This window comes from Parasteatoda tepidariorum, chromosome 4 (genome assembly GCF_982258835.1).
Source record: "Parasteatoda tepidariorum strain Cologne lab strain chromosome 4, Ptep-v5.0, whole genome shotgun sequence".
NCBI classification, from domain to species: Eukaryota; Metazoa; Arthropoda; class Arachnida; order Araneae; family Theridiidae; genus Parasteatoda; species Parasteatoda tepidariorum.
This window is the reverse complement of record NC_141758.1, coordinates 11,451,358-11,465,664: the sequence shown is the minus strand read 5'-3', so window position 1 is coordinate 11,465,664 and position 14,307 is coordinate 11,451,358. Positions and strand designations below refer to the sequence as shown.

Below are 14,307 nucleotides of genomic sequence, written 5' to 3'. Positions count from 1 at the left end.
AGATCAATCAGTTCAAAAAATCAATCAGGAAAAATCAGTTCAAAATTCAAATCAAATTTCTATCAAATCAAAATTCAAGATCATAAGAAAAATCAGTTCAACATTCTAATAAAATCGAAAGTCAAGATCATAACAAAAGTCAATTTTAATTCAGTCCTAATCTAATTTCATTTCGAAATCCATTCCAAAAAGCACCCGTGTCCCGCCGAGGGTACCATTTATGTTAGAAACCGAAGGAGAAATTCCAGATCGTTCATGGGCTGCATCTACCAGATGCTGGGTGCATTGGAAATAAAAGTGACACATAGGCCTTCTAAATACAAAACGAACATTTATTCAACAAAACAAACAGCTCCTTGGTCAGAGCTGCTTCTCCGACGGATTCATAACATTGAATGACAAAAATCTGACGCCAAGCGCAGAGGCGCGCCTCGCCAACACTTTCCTCACTGCACTTCATTTCACAACATCCTCCCCCCGTTGAGACTCAGAGCGAGTCTCAAGCTCATAAAATACATTATTAAACAAATCAAGTCTTTTGGGAGATCTTACACATCTTCCAGAGGAAGTATATCGCTGCATTATGGTCTCATCAGGTGCTGAGCCACCTTTGATTTTACATTCAGCGCCAGAATTCGATTCCTCTACACCATGTTTCTTATCTACAGTAATGCTCATTTCATCTGCCTGAATTTCTAGTGGGAAGATACGTTGAATTGGACGTAAAATTGAACCATTCTGGGTCTTAAGTTTAACAGTGCGAATCTTCCCATCACGTCCTGGAATCAACTCAATAATTTTAGCCAAGGGCCAAAATAACCGTTTTTTATTATCATCTCCTATCAAGACTATTTCTCCTACACAGGGCTCACGAGATCGTTTCTCATTGTGTTTCTGCACCAGCTGTCCAAGATATTCCTTCCTAAAGCGCTGTCGTAGGTCTTTTAATAACTTACTTCTATATTTTATTCTTTTATTAAGACTTAATGAATTTAATTCATCAATATCCTCAACATTGGAACTCCGGTTCTCGATAAGAAACATGGCAGGTGTGAGAGGGATCAACTCCTGCGGATCTTCTGATACATAGGTTAAGGGCCTACAATTTATTATGGATTCACAATCACAAGTTAAAGTATACAGTTCTTCATAGGATAATACAGATTTACCCAAAGTGCGTTTTAACAGTTCCTTTACCGTACGAACCAGCCTCTCCCACCAGCCGCCCCACCAAGCGGCAGTTGGAGGGATGAATTTCCAAAGAATTTTGTCAGTCTCTTTTAAAATTTTAGTCCAATTTAGTTTTGAAAGATCATTAGATGCACCCCGAAAATTAGTACCATTATCGCTATAAATCGTTCTAGGTCGACCGCGTCTGGCGATAAACCGACGAAGTGCCAGGAGAAAAGCATCTGAAGAGAGGGAATTAACTAGTTCTAGGTGAATGGCACGGTACACCGCGCAAGTGAACAATGCGATCCACACCTTTTCTCCATTTTTTAAAAACAAAGGCCCAGCCAAATCAATTCCAACAATTTCGAAAGGTGCACTATCCGTAACTCGGTCTGGTGGCAGAGGTGTTGGTTCGCTCGACAAAGCCTTGACCTTAAATCGTTTGCAAGTAATACAATTGAATAAGACATTTTTAATAGCTTTCCTAGCCCTAATTATCCAAAATCTTTCTCTTAACAAGCATTGCATCATTTGAATCCCCGCATGACAATTTTTGTTATGTACATTTCTAATTAGTAGCTTAGAAAATTCACATTTTTCTGGTAAGAGTATAGGGTACAGGAAGGATTTATCATCATCTCGGTGAAGTATTTTCGTTTTTACTCTCATAATACCTGCATCGTCAATGACCGTCTCAATAAAATTTGAAGATCTAATATTAGACAAATAATAGCTTTGAACTAGACGAATTAAATTTTTCTCAGAATTTTCAATTTCAGACGGCAAAAGTTCAGAGGTCTTAATTGTTACACCTTTACAGGTTTTTATAAATCTATATACCCATGCCATTACTCTTATCATTTTATCATAACTGGAAAAATTATTTCGATGCCAAGGGGGTGCGTCTTTCGAAAGATCAATATTTATTATTTTCGTTTTCCTTCTTTCTAACTCTATTTCTGCGGATGAACAGAGTTTGTCTCCAATGGGCCAGTTCTCAGGTCTTTCCTTTAACCACAAAGGGCCTTCCCACCAACGAGAACGAAGCATCTGCTTCGCGGAACACCCACGCGATAACAAATCGGCAATATTCAATTTTCCCGGAACATGTTTCCATATCTGACCTCGCGTCAACTCTCGAATTTCTTTAATTCGATTTTCTACAAAAACAGACCAATTTCCCTGTTCTTTTATCCACCAAAGAGCAGTAGTGGAATCCGTCCAAAATGTAACTTTTGAGCCTGGCAAATTGAGAGCCTTAATAATAGATTTCGCAAGTCTAGAACCGATACAACAAGCCATTAATTCTAAGCGAGGAATGCTTAGAGGTTTTAAGGGCGCTACTCTAGACTTCGCTCGAACTAAATTTATTTTAACTTCTGAATTCAGTACCGATCTTACAAAGACGCACGCTGCATAGGCCCCCTTGGAAGCATCCACAAAAACATGTAGTTCAGACGTATCATTCATTAACATATATCGAGACAATATTACATCTTTTAAAATATATAATTCTTTAAACCATTTAGAAAATGTATTTACATCATTCGTAGGTAATTCATCGTCCCAACCAATTTTTAACTTCCACAATTCTTGTAATAAGAGTTTCGGAAGCAATGTAGCTGGCGTCAACAAACCAATGGGATCAAAAATAGTCTGTACAATGCCCAAAATTAATCTTTTTGTAATTTTCGTATCGCATGTTAATGCGTCAATATCCGTACAACATCTTAGAGTGTCATTGTCCAAATTCCAAATTATCCCCAAAACTGAAGTATCCCCTGAATGTTTATCAACATTTTTACCAGCCACATTACTTTCAAAACTACGCAAGTTAAAACATCCATTTGACATAATAAGTTTAGCATGTTCAATAAAACAATCTTGTTCATCTTTATGAAAAACACCAGAAATACAGTTATCTACATAGAATGCACTTTTCAGTTTTTGAGCTACATCACTATACTGAGGAGGAGAATTCTCCAAAAGATGCATTATAGAAGCATTTAGTAAAAAAGGGCTGGCAGAAATCCCAAACACAACCCTACAGTGTCTATAAATCTGTGGTCCGTCATTAGACGGGAAGAAAAACCTAAGAAAGTCTCTGTCCTTAGGTGCAATTGATAACATTAAAAATGCCTTTTCTATATCACCACTTATTCCTATTGGATACATTCTAAATCTATCAATAATATCAGGTATTAATTCAATGAGATTAATTCCCTTTAATAAACATTCATTTAAAGAAGGTTTTCCTTTCTCAGCAGCAGAAGCATCGAACACGGGACGAACTTTAGTAGTAAGACTCTCGAGTTTAATTACTGGTCTATGGTATAAATAGTGACATTCTTTTCTCAATTCAAAATCGGGCACGCGCTCGATAATGTTCAAATTTTCCCACTCCTCAAACACCTTCTGATAATCAGTAAAAAATTCCCCGCAACTCAATCTATTTATCATTCTTTCATGTCTCTTCCAAACTAATTCCTTATTAGTGGGTAAATTGGCCGAGTTATATTTCCAAGGTAATTCGACTTCATACCTCCCATCGGGGAGAATTTTCAAGTTTTTATTAAAATCATTTAAATCGAGTTCGGTTTCCTTCTTCTCAGTTTGGTTTGGATCAGATATTCCTAAAGTTTCAAGCTCCCATAATTTATTTACAGGTACTTTTATAGAATGCATTGACAAAGTCTTTAAAATATTCCTTTCCCCCGAGTTTCGTTTCCCAAAAACCGTCCATCCCAATTTAGTTTCGATAGCTGTCAAACCCGACTGTAATTCCACTGAATTTCCGGTTAATAATTTTCCTATAACATCTGATCCGATTAAAAGATCAATCTTTGATTCTTTTATGAAAGAATCTGAAAAATCTATTTCCTTTTCTTTTAATTCATTCAATATCTCTCTATCCTCGATTTTTGGAATAAAACCGCAAATCATTTCCTCCGAGAGAACTTCAAAACAACAAACAAAAGTTCGCCTCAAATTACTCACTTCAATTGAAAATACTTCATGTTGTTTTGGTTTCGTTTCATTCCCCCCGAACAGTGCATGAATCACTGTCTCCTTTCGAAGAGGCCACGCCTTAAGTAGACGTATAATATTTTCACTAACGTAACTGCTTTGGCTACCAGTGTCAATTGCGCATCGAATAATTTTCTCACGACCTTGACTTCGAATTAAAACGCAAAGAGTTTGCAAATAAACAGTTTCACTTTGGCTGCTATTAGAAAGAGAACTTTCTTTAGAAATACTTTTTTGGTCATTATTTTTTAATTTGGAACACATTATATCAAAATGATTATAATTACAATTAGAACATTTTAAATTATTTTTTTCATCACAAAATTTACTTATATGATTAGCCTTTTTCAAACATGAAAAACAAGCACCCTTTTTCAGTAATATTTGTTGCTTCTCGATTAATGACATTTTCTTCGCGGAAAAACATTTTTCACTGGGATGGGATTTATCACAGAAAATACAATTTCGCTTACCTGCATTACTAGCGATGCTGCTGTTAACTAGGGACGCCGCGGTAGCCGAATCGGCTAATCTTACCTGCTCTATTCGAGGGTTTTTATTACGGTGACTCGGGTGGGGATCAAAACCAGTTCTTGCTAGCAAGACCATCTCTTCGCCTTTCACTTCTTGCCGAAGGAAATTCATCAACTGTTCCAAAGAACGGTCACCTTTTTCAGTGGAGTCGTGGTTACGGCTCCTCTCCCACGCCACCAATACTTCTTCTGGTAGGCAACTTTCTACCAACGGCGTCAAAAAATCTCCATACTTTTCTTGTGTTCTTCCCAAGCTTTCTAAGGACCTCAATTTGCCTTCCAGTTCGTCATAGAGGGAGGGTAAATCAGTTTTTGCTCTTCCGGTTGCTGCGTTCTTCATAACTAAATTTAACAAATCACGTACATATATTTGTACCAGCAAATCCTCGCGTCCAAAACGCTCTTTCAGCTGTTCGATAGCCTTAGAATAATTAGCTGCCGTTGCAGGAAAACTAAGTATCAGACGTTCAGCTTTCGATTTCGGTTCCATAGATTGCAGCAAGTACTGCATTTTATCTTCGTCTGCAATATATTTATCATCATGAATTTTCTGGAACTGACTCCAAAATGTAAGGTAATCTTTAGCTTCACCTGAGAATTTTTTCAGTTCTATTTTTGGGAGTTTAAATTTTCTCGTTTCCTTGTCAGTCGGCAGCACAGAGAGTTGTTCTTCCGAGTTTATTTGAGCACATCGTTCTAAGAACGTGTCTCGGTAATTCTCAGACTCTTCAAAATCTTCATTATATGCATTTTCTGTTGTTTCATTCTGCAAAAGCTGCTCTGATATAGCATTTTGACAAACTTCAAGTCTTTGGAACTTATCATTAAGTTGAACCTTTAAAATCGATAGAGCCTTTAAATCTCTTACTTCTTTGTCTAATTCCGTTTCGATTTTCTTCACGGTGTGAGTGAAGGCAATTCGCAGTCCTTTTCGTTGTGTTTTCAAAGCATTTAATTCCATTTTCAATTCGAAATCCAAACTAGTTCAGATTCACAGTTTGAAAGTTCACAAATCAAATTTTCAGTAACGTAAGTTCAAAATTCATCAAAATCGAAATTCAAGATCAATCAGTTCAAAAAATCAATCAGGAAAAATCAGTTCAAAATTCAAATCAAATTTCTATCAAATCAAAATTCAAGATCATAAGAAAAATCAGTTCAACATTCTAATAAAATCGAAAGTCAAGATCATAACAAAAGTCAATTTTAATTCAGTCCTAATCTAATTTCATTTCGAAATCCATTCCAAAAAGCACCCGTGTCCCGCCGAGGGTACCATTTATGTTAGAAACCGAAGGAGAAATTCCAGATCGTTCATGGGCTGCATCTACCAGATGCTGGGTGCATTGGAAATAAAAGTGACACATAGGCCTTCTAAATACAAAACGAACATTTATTCAACAAAACAAACAGCTCCTTGGTCAGAGCTGCTTCTCCGACGGATTCATAACATTGAATGACAAAAATCTGACGCCAAGCGCAGAGGCGCGCCTCGCCAACACTTTCCTCACTGCACTTCATTTCACAACATCCTCCCCCCGTTGAGACTCAGAGCGAGTCTCAAGCTCATAAAATACATTATTAAACAAATCAAGTCTTTTGGGAGATCTTACACATCTTCCAGAGGAAGTATATCGCTGCATTATGGTCTCATCAGGTGCTGAGCCACCTTTGATTTTACATTCAGCGCCAGAATTCGATTCCTCTACACCATGTTTCTTATCTACAGTAATGCTCATTTCATCTGCCTGAATTTCTAGTGGGAAGATACGTTGAATTGGACGTAAAATTGAACCATTCTGGGTCTTAAGTTTAACAGTGCGAATCTTCCCATCACGTCCTGGAATCAACTCAATAATTTTAGCCAAGGGCCAAAATAACCGTTTTTTATTATCATCTCCTATCAAGACTATTTCTCCTACACAGGGCTCACGAGATCGTTTCTCATTGTGTTTCTGCACCAGCTGTCCAAGATATTCCTTCCTAAAGCGCTGTCGTAGGTCTTTTAATAACTTACTTCTATATTTTATTCTTTTATTAAGACTTAATGAATTTAATTCATCAATATCCTCAACATTGGAACTCCGGTTCTCGATAAGAAACATGGCAGGTGTGAGAGGGATCAACTCCTGCGGATCTTCTGATACATAGGTTAAGGGCCTACAATTTATTATGGATTCACAATCACAAGTTAAAGTATACAGTTCTTCATAGGATAATACAGATTTACCCAAAGTGCGTTTTAACAGTTCCTTTACCGTACGAACCAGCCTCTCCCACCAGCCGCCCCACCAAGCGGCAGTTGGAGGGATGAATTTCCAAAGAATTTTGTCAGTCTCTTTTAAAATTTTAGTCCAATTTAGTTTTGAAAGATCATTAGATGCACCCCGAAAATTAGTACCATTATCGCTATAAATCGTTCTAGGTCGACCGCGTCTGGCGATAAACCGACGAAGTGCCAGGAGAAAAGCATCTGAAGAGAGGGAATTAACTAGTTCTAGGTGAATGGCACGGTACACCGCGCAAGTGAACAATGCGATCCACACCTTTTCTCCATTTTTTAAAAACAAAGGCCCAGCCAAATCAATTCCAACAATTTCGAAAGGTGCACTATCCGTAACTCGGTCTGGTGGCAGAGGTGTTGGTTCGCTCGACAAAGCCTTGACCTTAAATCGTTTGCAAGTAATACAATTGAATAAGACATTTTTAATAGCTTTCCTAGCCCTAATTATCCAAAATCTTTCTCTTAACAAGCATTGCATCATTTGAATCCCCGCATGACAATTTTTGTTATGTACATTTCTAATTAGTAGCTTAGAAAATTCACATTTTTCTGGTAAGAGTATAGGGTACAGGAAGGATTTATCATCATCTCGGTGAAGTATTTTCGTTTTTACTCTCATAATACCTGCATCGTCAATGACCGTCTCAATAAAATTTGAAGATCTAATATTAGACAAATAATAGCTTTGAACTAGACGAATTAAATTTTTCTCAGAATTTTCAATTTCAGACGGCAAAAGTTCAGAGGTCTTAATTGTTACACCTTTACAGGTTTTTATAAATCTATATACCCATGCCATTACTCTTATCATTTTATCATAACTGGAAAAATTATTTCGATGCCAAGGGGGTGCGTCTTTCGAAAGATCAATATTTATTATTTTCGTTTTCCTTCTTTCTAACTCTATTTCTGCGGATGAACAGAGTTTGTCTCCAATGGGCCAGTTCTCAGGTCTTTCCTTTAACCACAAAGGGCCTTCCCACCAACGAGAACGAAGCATCTGCTTCGCGGAACACCCACGCGATAACAAATCGGCAATATTCAATTTTCCCGGAACATGTTTCCATATCTGACCTCGCGTCAACTCTCGAATTTCTTTAATTCGATTTTCTACAAAAACAGACCAATTTCCCTGTTCTTTTATCCACCAAAGAGCAGTAGTGGAATCCGTCCAAAATGTAACTTTTGAGCCTGGCAAATTGAGAGCCTTAATAATAGATTTCGCAAGTCTAGAACCGATACAACAAGCCATTAATTCTAAGCGAGGAATGCTTAGAGGTTTTAAGGGCGCTACTCTAGACTTCGCTCGAACTAAATTTATTTTAACTTCTGAATTCAGTACCGATCTTACAAAGACGCACGCTGCATAGGCCCCCTTGGAAGCATCCACAAAAACATGTAGTTCAGACGTATCATTCATTAACATATATCGAGACAATATTACATCTTTTAAAATATATAATTCTTTAAACCATTTAGAAAATGTATTTACATCATTCGTAGGTAATTCATCGTCCCAACCAATTTTTAACTTCCACAATTCTTGTAATAAGAGTTTCGGAAGCAATGTAGCTGGCGTCAACAAACCAATGGGATCAAAAATAGTCTGTACAATGCCCAAAATTAATCTTTTTGTAATTTTCGTATCGCATGTTAATGCGTCAATATCCGTACAACATCTTAGAGTGTCATTGTCCAAATTCCAAATTATCCCCAAAACTGAAGTATCCCCTGAATGTTTATCAACATTTTTACCAGCCACATTACTTTCAAAACTACGCAAGTTAAAACATCCATTTGACATAATAAGTTTAGCATGTTCAATAAAACAATCTTGTTCATCTTTATGAAAAACACCAGAAATACAGTTATCTACATAGAATGCACTTTTCAGTTTTTGAGCTACATCACTATACTGAGGAGGAGAATTCTCCAAAAGATGCATTATAGAAGCATTTAGTAAAAAAGGGCTGGCAGAAATCCCAAACACAACCCTACAGTGTCTATAAATCTGTGGTCCGTCATTAGACGGGAAGAAAAACCTAAGAAAGTCTCTGTCCTTAGGTGCAATTGATAACATTAAAAATGCCTTTTCTATATCACCACTTATTCCTATTGGATACATTCTAAATCTATCAATAATATCAGGTATTAATTCAATGAGATTAATTCCCTTTAATAAACATTCATTTAAAGAAGGTTTTCCTTTCTCAGCAGCAGAAGCATCGAACACGGGACGAACTTTAGTAGTAAGACTCTCGAGTTTAATTACTGGTCTATGGTATAAATAGTGACATTCTTTTCTCAATTCAAAATCGGGCACGCGCTCGATAATGTTCAAATTTTCCCACTCCTCAAACACCTTCTGATAATCAGTAAAAAATTCCCCGCAACTCAATCTATTTATCATTCTTTCATGTCTCTTCCAAACTAATTCCTTATTAGTGGGTAAATTGGCCGAGTTATATTTCCAAGGTAATTCGACTTCATACCTCCCATCGGGGAGAATTTTCAAGTTTTTATTAAAATCATTTAAATCGAGTTCGGTTTCCTTCTTCTCAGTTTGGTTTGGATCAGATATTCCTAAAGTTTCAAGCTCCCATAATTTATTTACAGGTACTTTTATAGAATGCATTGACAAAGTCTTTAAAATATTCCTTTCCCCCGAGTTTCGTTTCCCAAAAACCGTCCATCCCAATTTAGTTTCGATAGCTGTCAAACCCGACTGTAATTCCACTGAATTTCCGGTTAATAATTTTCCTATAACATCTGATCCGATTAAAAGATCAATCTTTGATTCTTTTATGAAAGAATCTGAAAAATCTATTTCCTTTTCTTTTAATTCATTCAATATCTCTCTATCCTCGATTTTTGGAATAAAACCGCAAATCATTTCCTCCGAGAGAACTTCAAAACAACAAACAAAAGTTCGCCTCAAATTACTCACTTCAATTGAAAATACTTCATGTTGTTTTGGTTTCGTTTCATTCCCCCCGAACAGTGCATGAATCACTGTCTCCTTTCGAAGAGGCCACGCCTTAAGTAGACGTATAATATTTTCACTAACGTAACTGCTTTGGCTACCAGTGTCAATTGCGCATCGAATAATTTTCTCACGACCTTGACTTCGAATTAAAACGCAAAGAGTTTGCAAATAAACAGTTTCACTTTGGCTGCTATTAGAAAGAGAACTTTCTTTAGAAATACTTTTTTGGTCATTATTTTTTAATTTGGAACACATTATATCAAAATGATTATAATTACAATTAGAACATTTTAAATTATTTTTTTCATCACAAAATTTACTTATATGATTAGCCTTTTTCAAACATGAAAAACAAGCACCCTTTTTCAGTAATATTTGTTGCTTCTCGATTAATGACATTTTCTTCGCGGAAAAACATTTTTCACTGGGATGGGATTTATCACAGAAAATACAATTTCGCTTACCTGCATTACTAGCGATGCTGCTGTTAACTAGGGACGCCGCGGTAGCCGAATCGGCTAATCTTACCTGCTCTATTCGAGGGTTTTTATTACGGTGACTCGGGTGGGGATCAAAACCAGTTCTTGCTAGCAAGACCATCTCTTCGCCTTTCACTTCTTGCCGAAGGAAATTCATCAACTGTTCCAAAGAACGGTCACCTTTTTCAGTGGAGTCGTGGTTACGGCTCCTCTCCCACGCCACCAATACTTCTTCTGGTAGGCAACTTTCTACCAACGGCGTCAAAAAATCTCCATACTTTTCTTGTGTTCTTCCCAAGCTTTCTAAGGACCTCAATTTGCCTTCCAGTTCGTCATAGAGGGAGGGTAAATCAGTTTTTGCTCTTCCGGTTGCTGCGTTCTTCATAACTAAATTTAACAAATCACGTACATATATTTGTACCAGCAAATCCTCGCGTCCAAAACGCTCTTTCAGCTGTTCGATAGCCTTAGAATAATTAGCTGCCGTTGCAGGAAAACTAAGTATCAGACGTTCAGCTTTCGATTTCGGTTCCATAGATTGCAGCAAGTACTGCATTTTATCTTCGTCTGCAATATATTTATCATCATGAATTTTCTGGAACTGACTCCAAAATGTAAGGTAATCTTTAGCTTCACCTGAGAATTTTTTCAGTTCTATTTTTGGGAGTTTAAATTTTCTCGTTTCCTTGTCAGTCGGCAGCACAGAGAGTTGTTCTTCCGAGTTTATTTGAGCACATCGTTCTAAGAACGTGTCTCGGTAATTCTCAGACTCTTCAAAATCTTCATTATATGCATTTTCTGTTGTTTCATTCTGCAAAAGCTGCTCTGATATAGCATTTTGACAAACTTCAAGTCTTTGGAACTTATCATTAAGTTGAACCTTTAAAATCGATAGAGCCTTTAAATCTCTTACTTCTTTGTCTAATTCCGTTTCGATTTTCTTCACGGTGTGAGTGAAGGCAATTCGCAGTCCTTTTCGTTGTGTTTTCAAAGCATTTAATTCCATTTTCAATTCGAAATCCAAACTAGTTCAGATTCACAGTTTGAAAGTTCACAAATCAAATTTTCAGTAACGTAAGTTCAAAATTCATCAAAATCGAAATTCAAGATCAATCAGTTCAAAAAATCAATCAGGAAAAATCAGTTCAAAATTCAAATCAAATTTCTATCAAATCAAAATTCAAGATCATAAGAAAAATCAGTTCAACATTCTAATAAAATCGAAAGTCAAGATCATAACAAAAGTCAATTTTAATTCAGTCCTAATCTAATTTCATTTCGAAATCCATTCCAAAAAGCACCCGTGTCCCGCCGAGGGTACCATTTATGTTAGAAACCGAAGGAGAAATTCCAGATCGTTCATGGGCTGCATCTACCAGATGCTGGGTGCATTGGAAATAAAAGTGACACATAGGCCTTCTAAATACAAAACGAACATTTATTCAACAAAACAAACAGCTCCTTGGTCAGAGCTGCTTCTCCGACGGATTCATAACATTGAATGACAAAAATCTGACGCCAAGCGCAGAGGCGCGCCTCGCCAACACTTTCCTCACTGCACTTCATTTCACAACATCCTCCCCCCGTTGAGACTCAGAGCGAGTCTCAAGCTCATAAAATACATTATTAAACAAATCAAGTCTTTTGGGAGATCTTACACATCTTCCAGAGGAAGTATATCGCTGCATTATGGTCTCATCAGGTGCTGAGCCACCTTTGATTTTACATTCAGCGCCAGAATTCGATTCCTCTACACCATGTTTCTTATCTACAGTAATGCTCATTTCATCTGCCTGAATTTCTAGTGGGAAGATACGTTGAATTGGACGTAAAATTGAACCATTCTGGGTCTTAAGTTTAACAGTGCGAATCTTCCCATCACGTCCTGGAATCAACTCAATAATTTTAGCCAAGGGCCAAAATAACCGTTTTTTATTATCATCTCCTATCAAGACTATTTCTCCTACACAGGGCTCACGAGATCGTTTCTCATTGTGTTTCTGCACCAGCTGTCCAAGATATTCCTTCCTAAAGCGCTGTCGTAGGTCTTTTAATAACTTACTTCTATATTTTATTCTTTTATTAAGACTTAATGAATTTAATTCATCAATATCCTCAACATTGGAACTCCGGTTCTCGATAAGAAACATGGCAGGTGTGAGAGGGATCAACTCCTGCGGATCTTCTGATACATAGGTTAAGGGCCTACAATTTATTATGGATTCACAATCACAAGTTAAAGTATACAGTTCTTCATAGGATAATACAGATTTACCCAAAGTGCGTTTTAACAGTTCCTTTACCGTACGAACCAGCCTCTCCCACCAGCCGCCCCACCAAGCGGCAGTTGGAGGGATGAATTTCCAAAGAATTTTGTCAGTCTCTTTTAAAATTTTAGTCCAATTTAGTTTTGAAAGATCATTAGATGCACCCCGAAAATTAGTACCATTATCGCTATAAATCGTTCTAGGTCGACCGCGTCTGGCGATAAACCGACGAAGTGCCAGGAGAAAAGCATCTGAAGAGAGGGAATTAACTAGTTCTAGGTGAATGGCACGGTACACCGCGCAAGTGAACAATGCGATCCACACCTTTTCTCCATTTTTTAAAAACAAAGGCCCAGCCAAATCAATTCCAACAATTTCGAAAGGTGCACTATCCGTAACTCGGTCTGGTGGCAGAGGTGTTGGTTCGCTCGACAAAGCCTTGACCTTAAATCGTTTGCAAGTAATACAATTGAATAAGACATTTTTAATAGCTTTCCTAGCCCTAATTATCCAAAATCTTTCTCTTAACAAGCATTGCATCATTTGAATCCCCGCATGACAATTTTTGTTATGTACATTTCTAATTAGTAGCTTAGAAAATTCACATTTTTCTGGTAAGAGTATAGGGTACAGGAAGGATTTATCATCATCTCGGTGAAGTATTTTCGTTTTTACTCTCATAATACCTGCATCGTCAATGACCGTCTCAATAAAATTTGAAGATCTAATATTAGACAAATAATAGCTTTGAACTAGACGAATTAAATTTTTCTCAGAATTTTCAATTTCAGACGGCAAAAGTTCAGAGGTCTTAATTGTTACACCTTTACAGGTTTTTATAAATCTATATACCCATGCCATTACTCTTATCATTTTATCATAACTGGAAAAATTATTTCGATGCCAAGGGGGTGCGTCTTTCGAAAGATCAATATTTATTATTTTCGTTTTCCTTCTTTCTAACTCTATTTCTGCGGATGAACAGAGTTTGTCTCCAATGGGCCAGTTCTCAGGTCTTTCCTTTAACCACAAAGGGCCTTCCCACCAACGAGAACGAAGCATCTGCTTCGCGGAACACCCACGCGATAACAAATCGGCAATATTCAATTTTCCCGGAACATGTTTCCATATCTGACCTCGCGTCAACTCTCGAATTTCTTTAATTCGATTTTCTACAAAAACAGACCAATTTCCCTGTTCTTTTATCCACCAAAGAGCAGTAGTGGAATCCGTCCAAAATGTAACTTTTGAGCCTGGCAAATTGAGAGCCTTAATAATAGATTTCGCAAGTCTAGAACCGATACAAACAAGCCATTAATTCTAAGCGAGGAATGCTTAGAGGTTTTAAGGGCGCTACTCTAGGACTTCGCTCGAACTAAATTTATTTTAACTTCTGAATTCAGTACCGATCTTACAAAGACGCACGCTGCATAGGCCCCCTTGGAAGCATCCACAAAAACATGTAGTTCAGACGTATCATTCATTAACATATATCGAGACAATATTACATCTTTTAAAATATATAATTCTTTAAACCATTTAGAAAATGTATTTACAT

General features: G+C 37.1%; 2 protein-coding genes across 2 annotated transcripts; both read right to left on the bottom strand.

Annotated features, from left to right (window-relative positions):
- Positions 1 to 456: 456 nt before the first annotated feature.
- On the bottom strand, positions 457 to 5,694 carry LOC147810687 (uncharacterized). Its single transcript, XM_087160476.1, has one exon. It carries the CDS (start codon positions 5,692 to 5,694, stop codon positions 457 to 459), a length of 5,238 nt encoding a protein of 1,745 aa, XP_087016602.1.
- A 556-nt stretch (positions 5,695 to 6,250) lies between these two features.
- Positions 6,251 to 11,488, bottom strand: LOC147810686 (uncharacterized). Its single transcript, XM_087160475.1, has one exon. It carries the CDS (start codon positions 11,486 to 11,488, stop codon positions 6,251 to 6,253), a length of 5,238 nt encoding a protein of 1,745 aa, XP_087016601.1.
- Positions 11,489 to 14,307: the final 2,819 nt, after the last annotated feature.

What these genes read in the sequence shown, in the direction of transcription:
- LOC147810686 (XM_087160475.1), bottom strand. Translation starts at nt 11,488, where the DNA reads ATGGAATTAAATGCTTTGAAAACACAACGAAAAGGACTGCGAATTGCC.
- LOC147810687 (XM_087160476.1), bottom strand. Translation starts at nt 5,694, where the DNA reads ATGGAATTAAATGCTTTGAAAACACAACGAAAAGGACTGCGAATTGCC.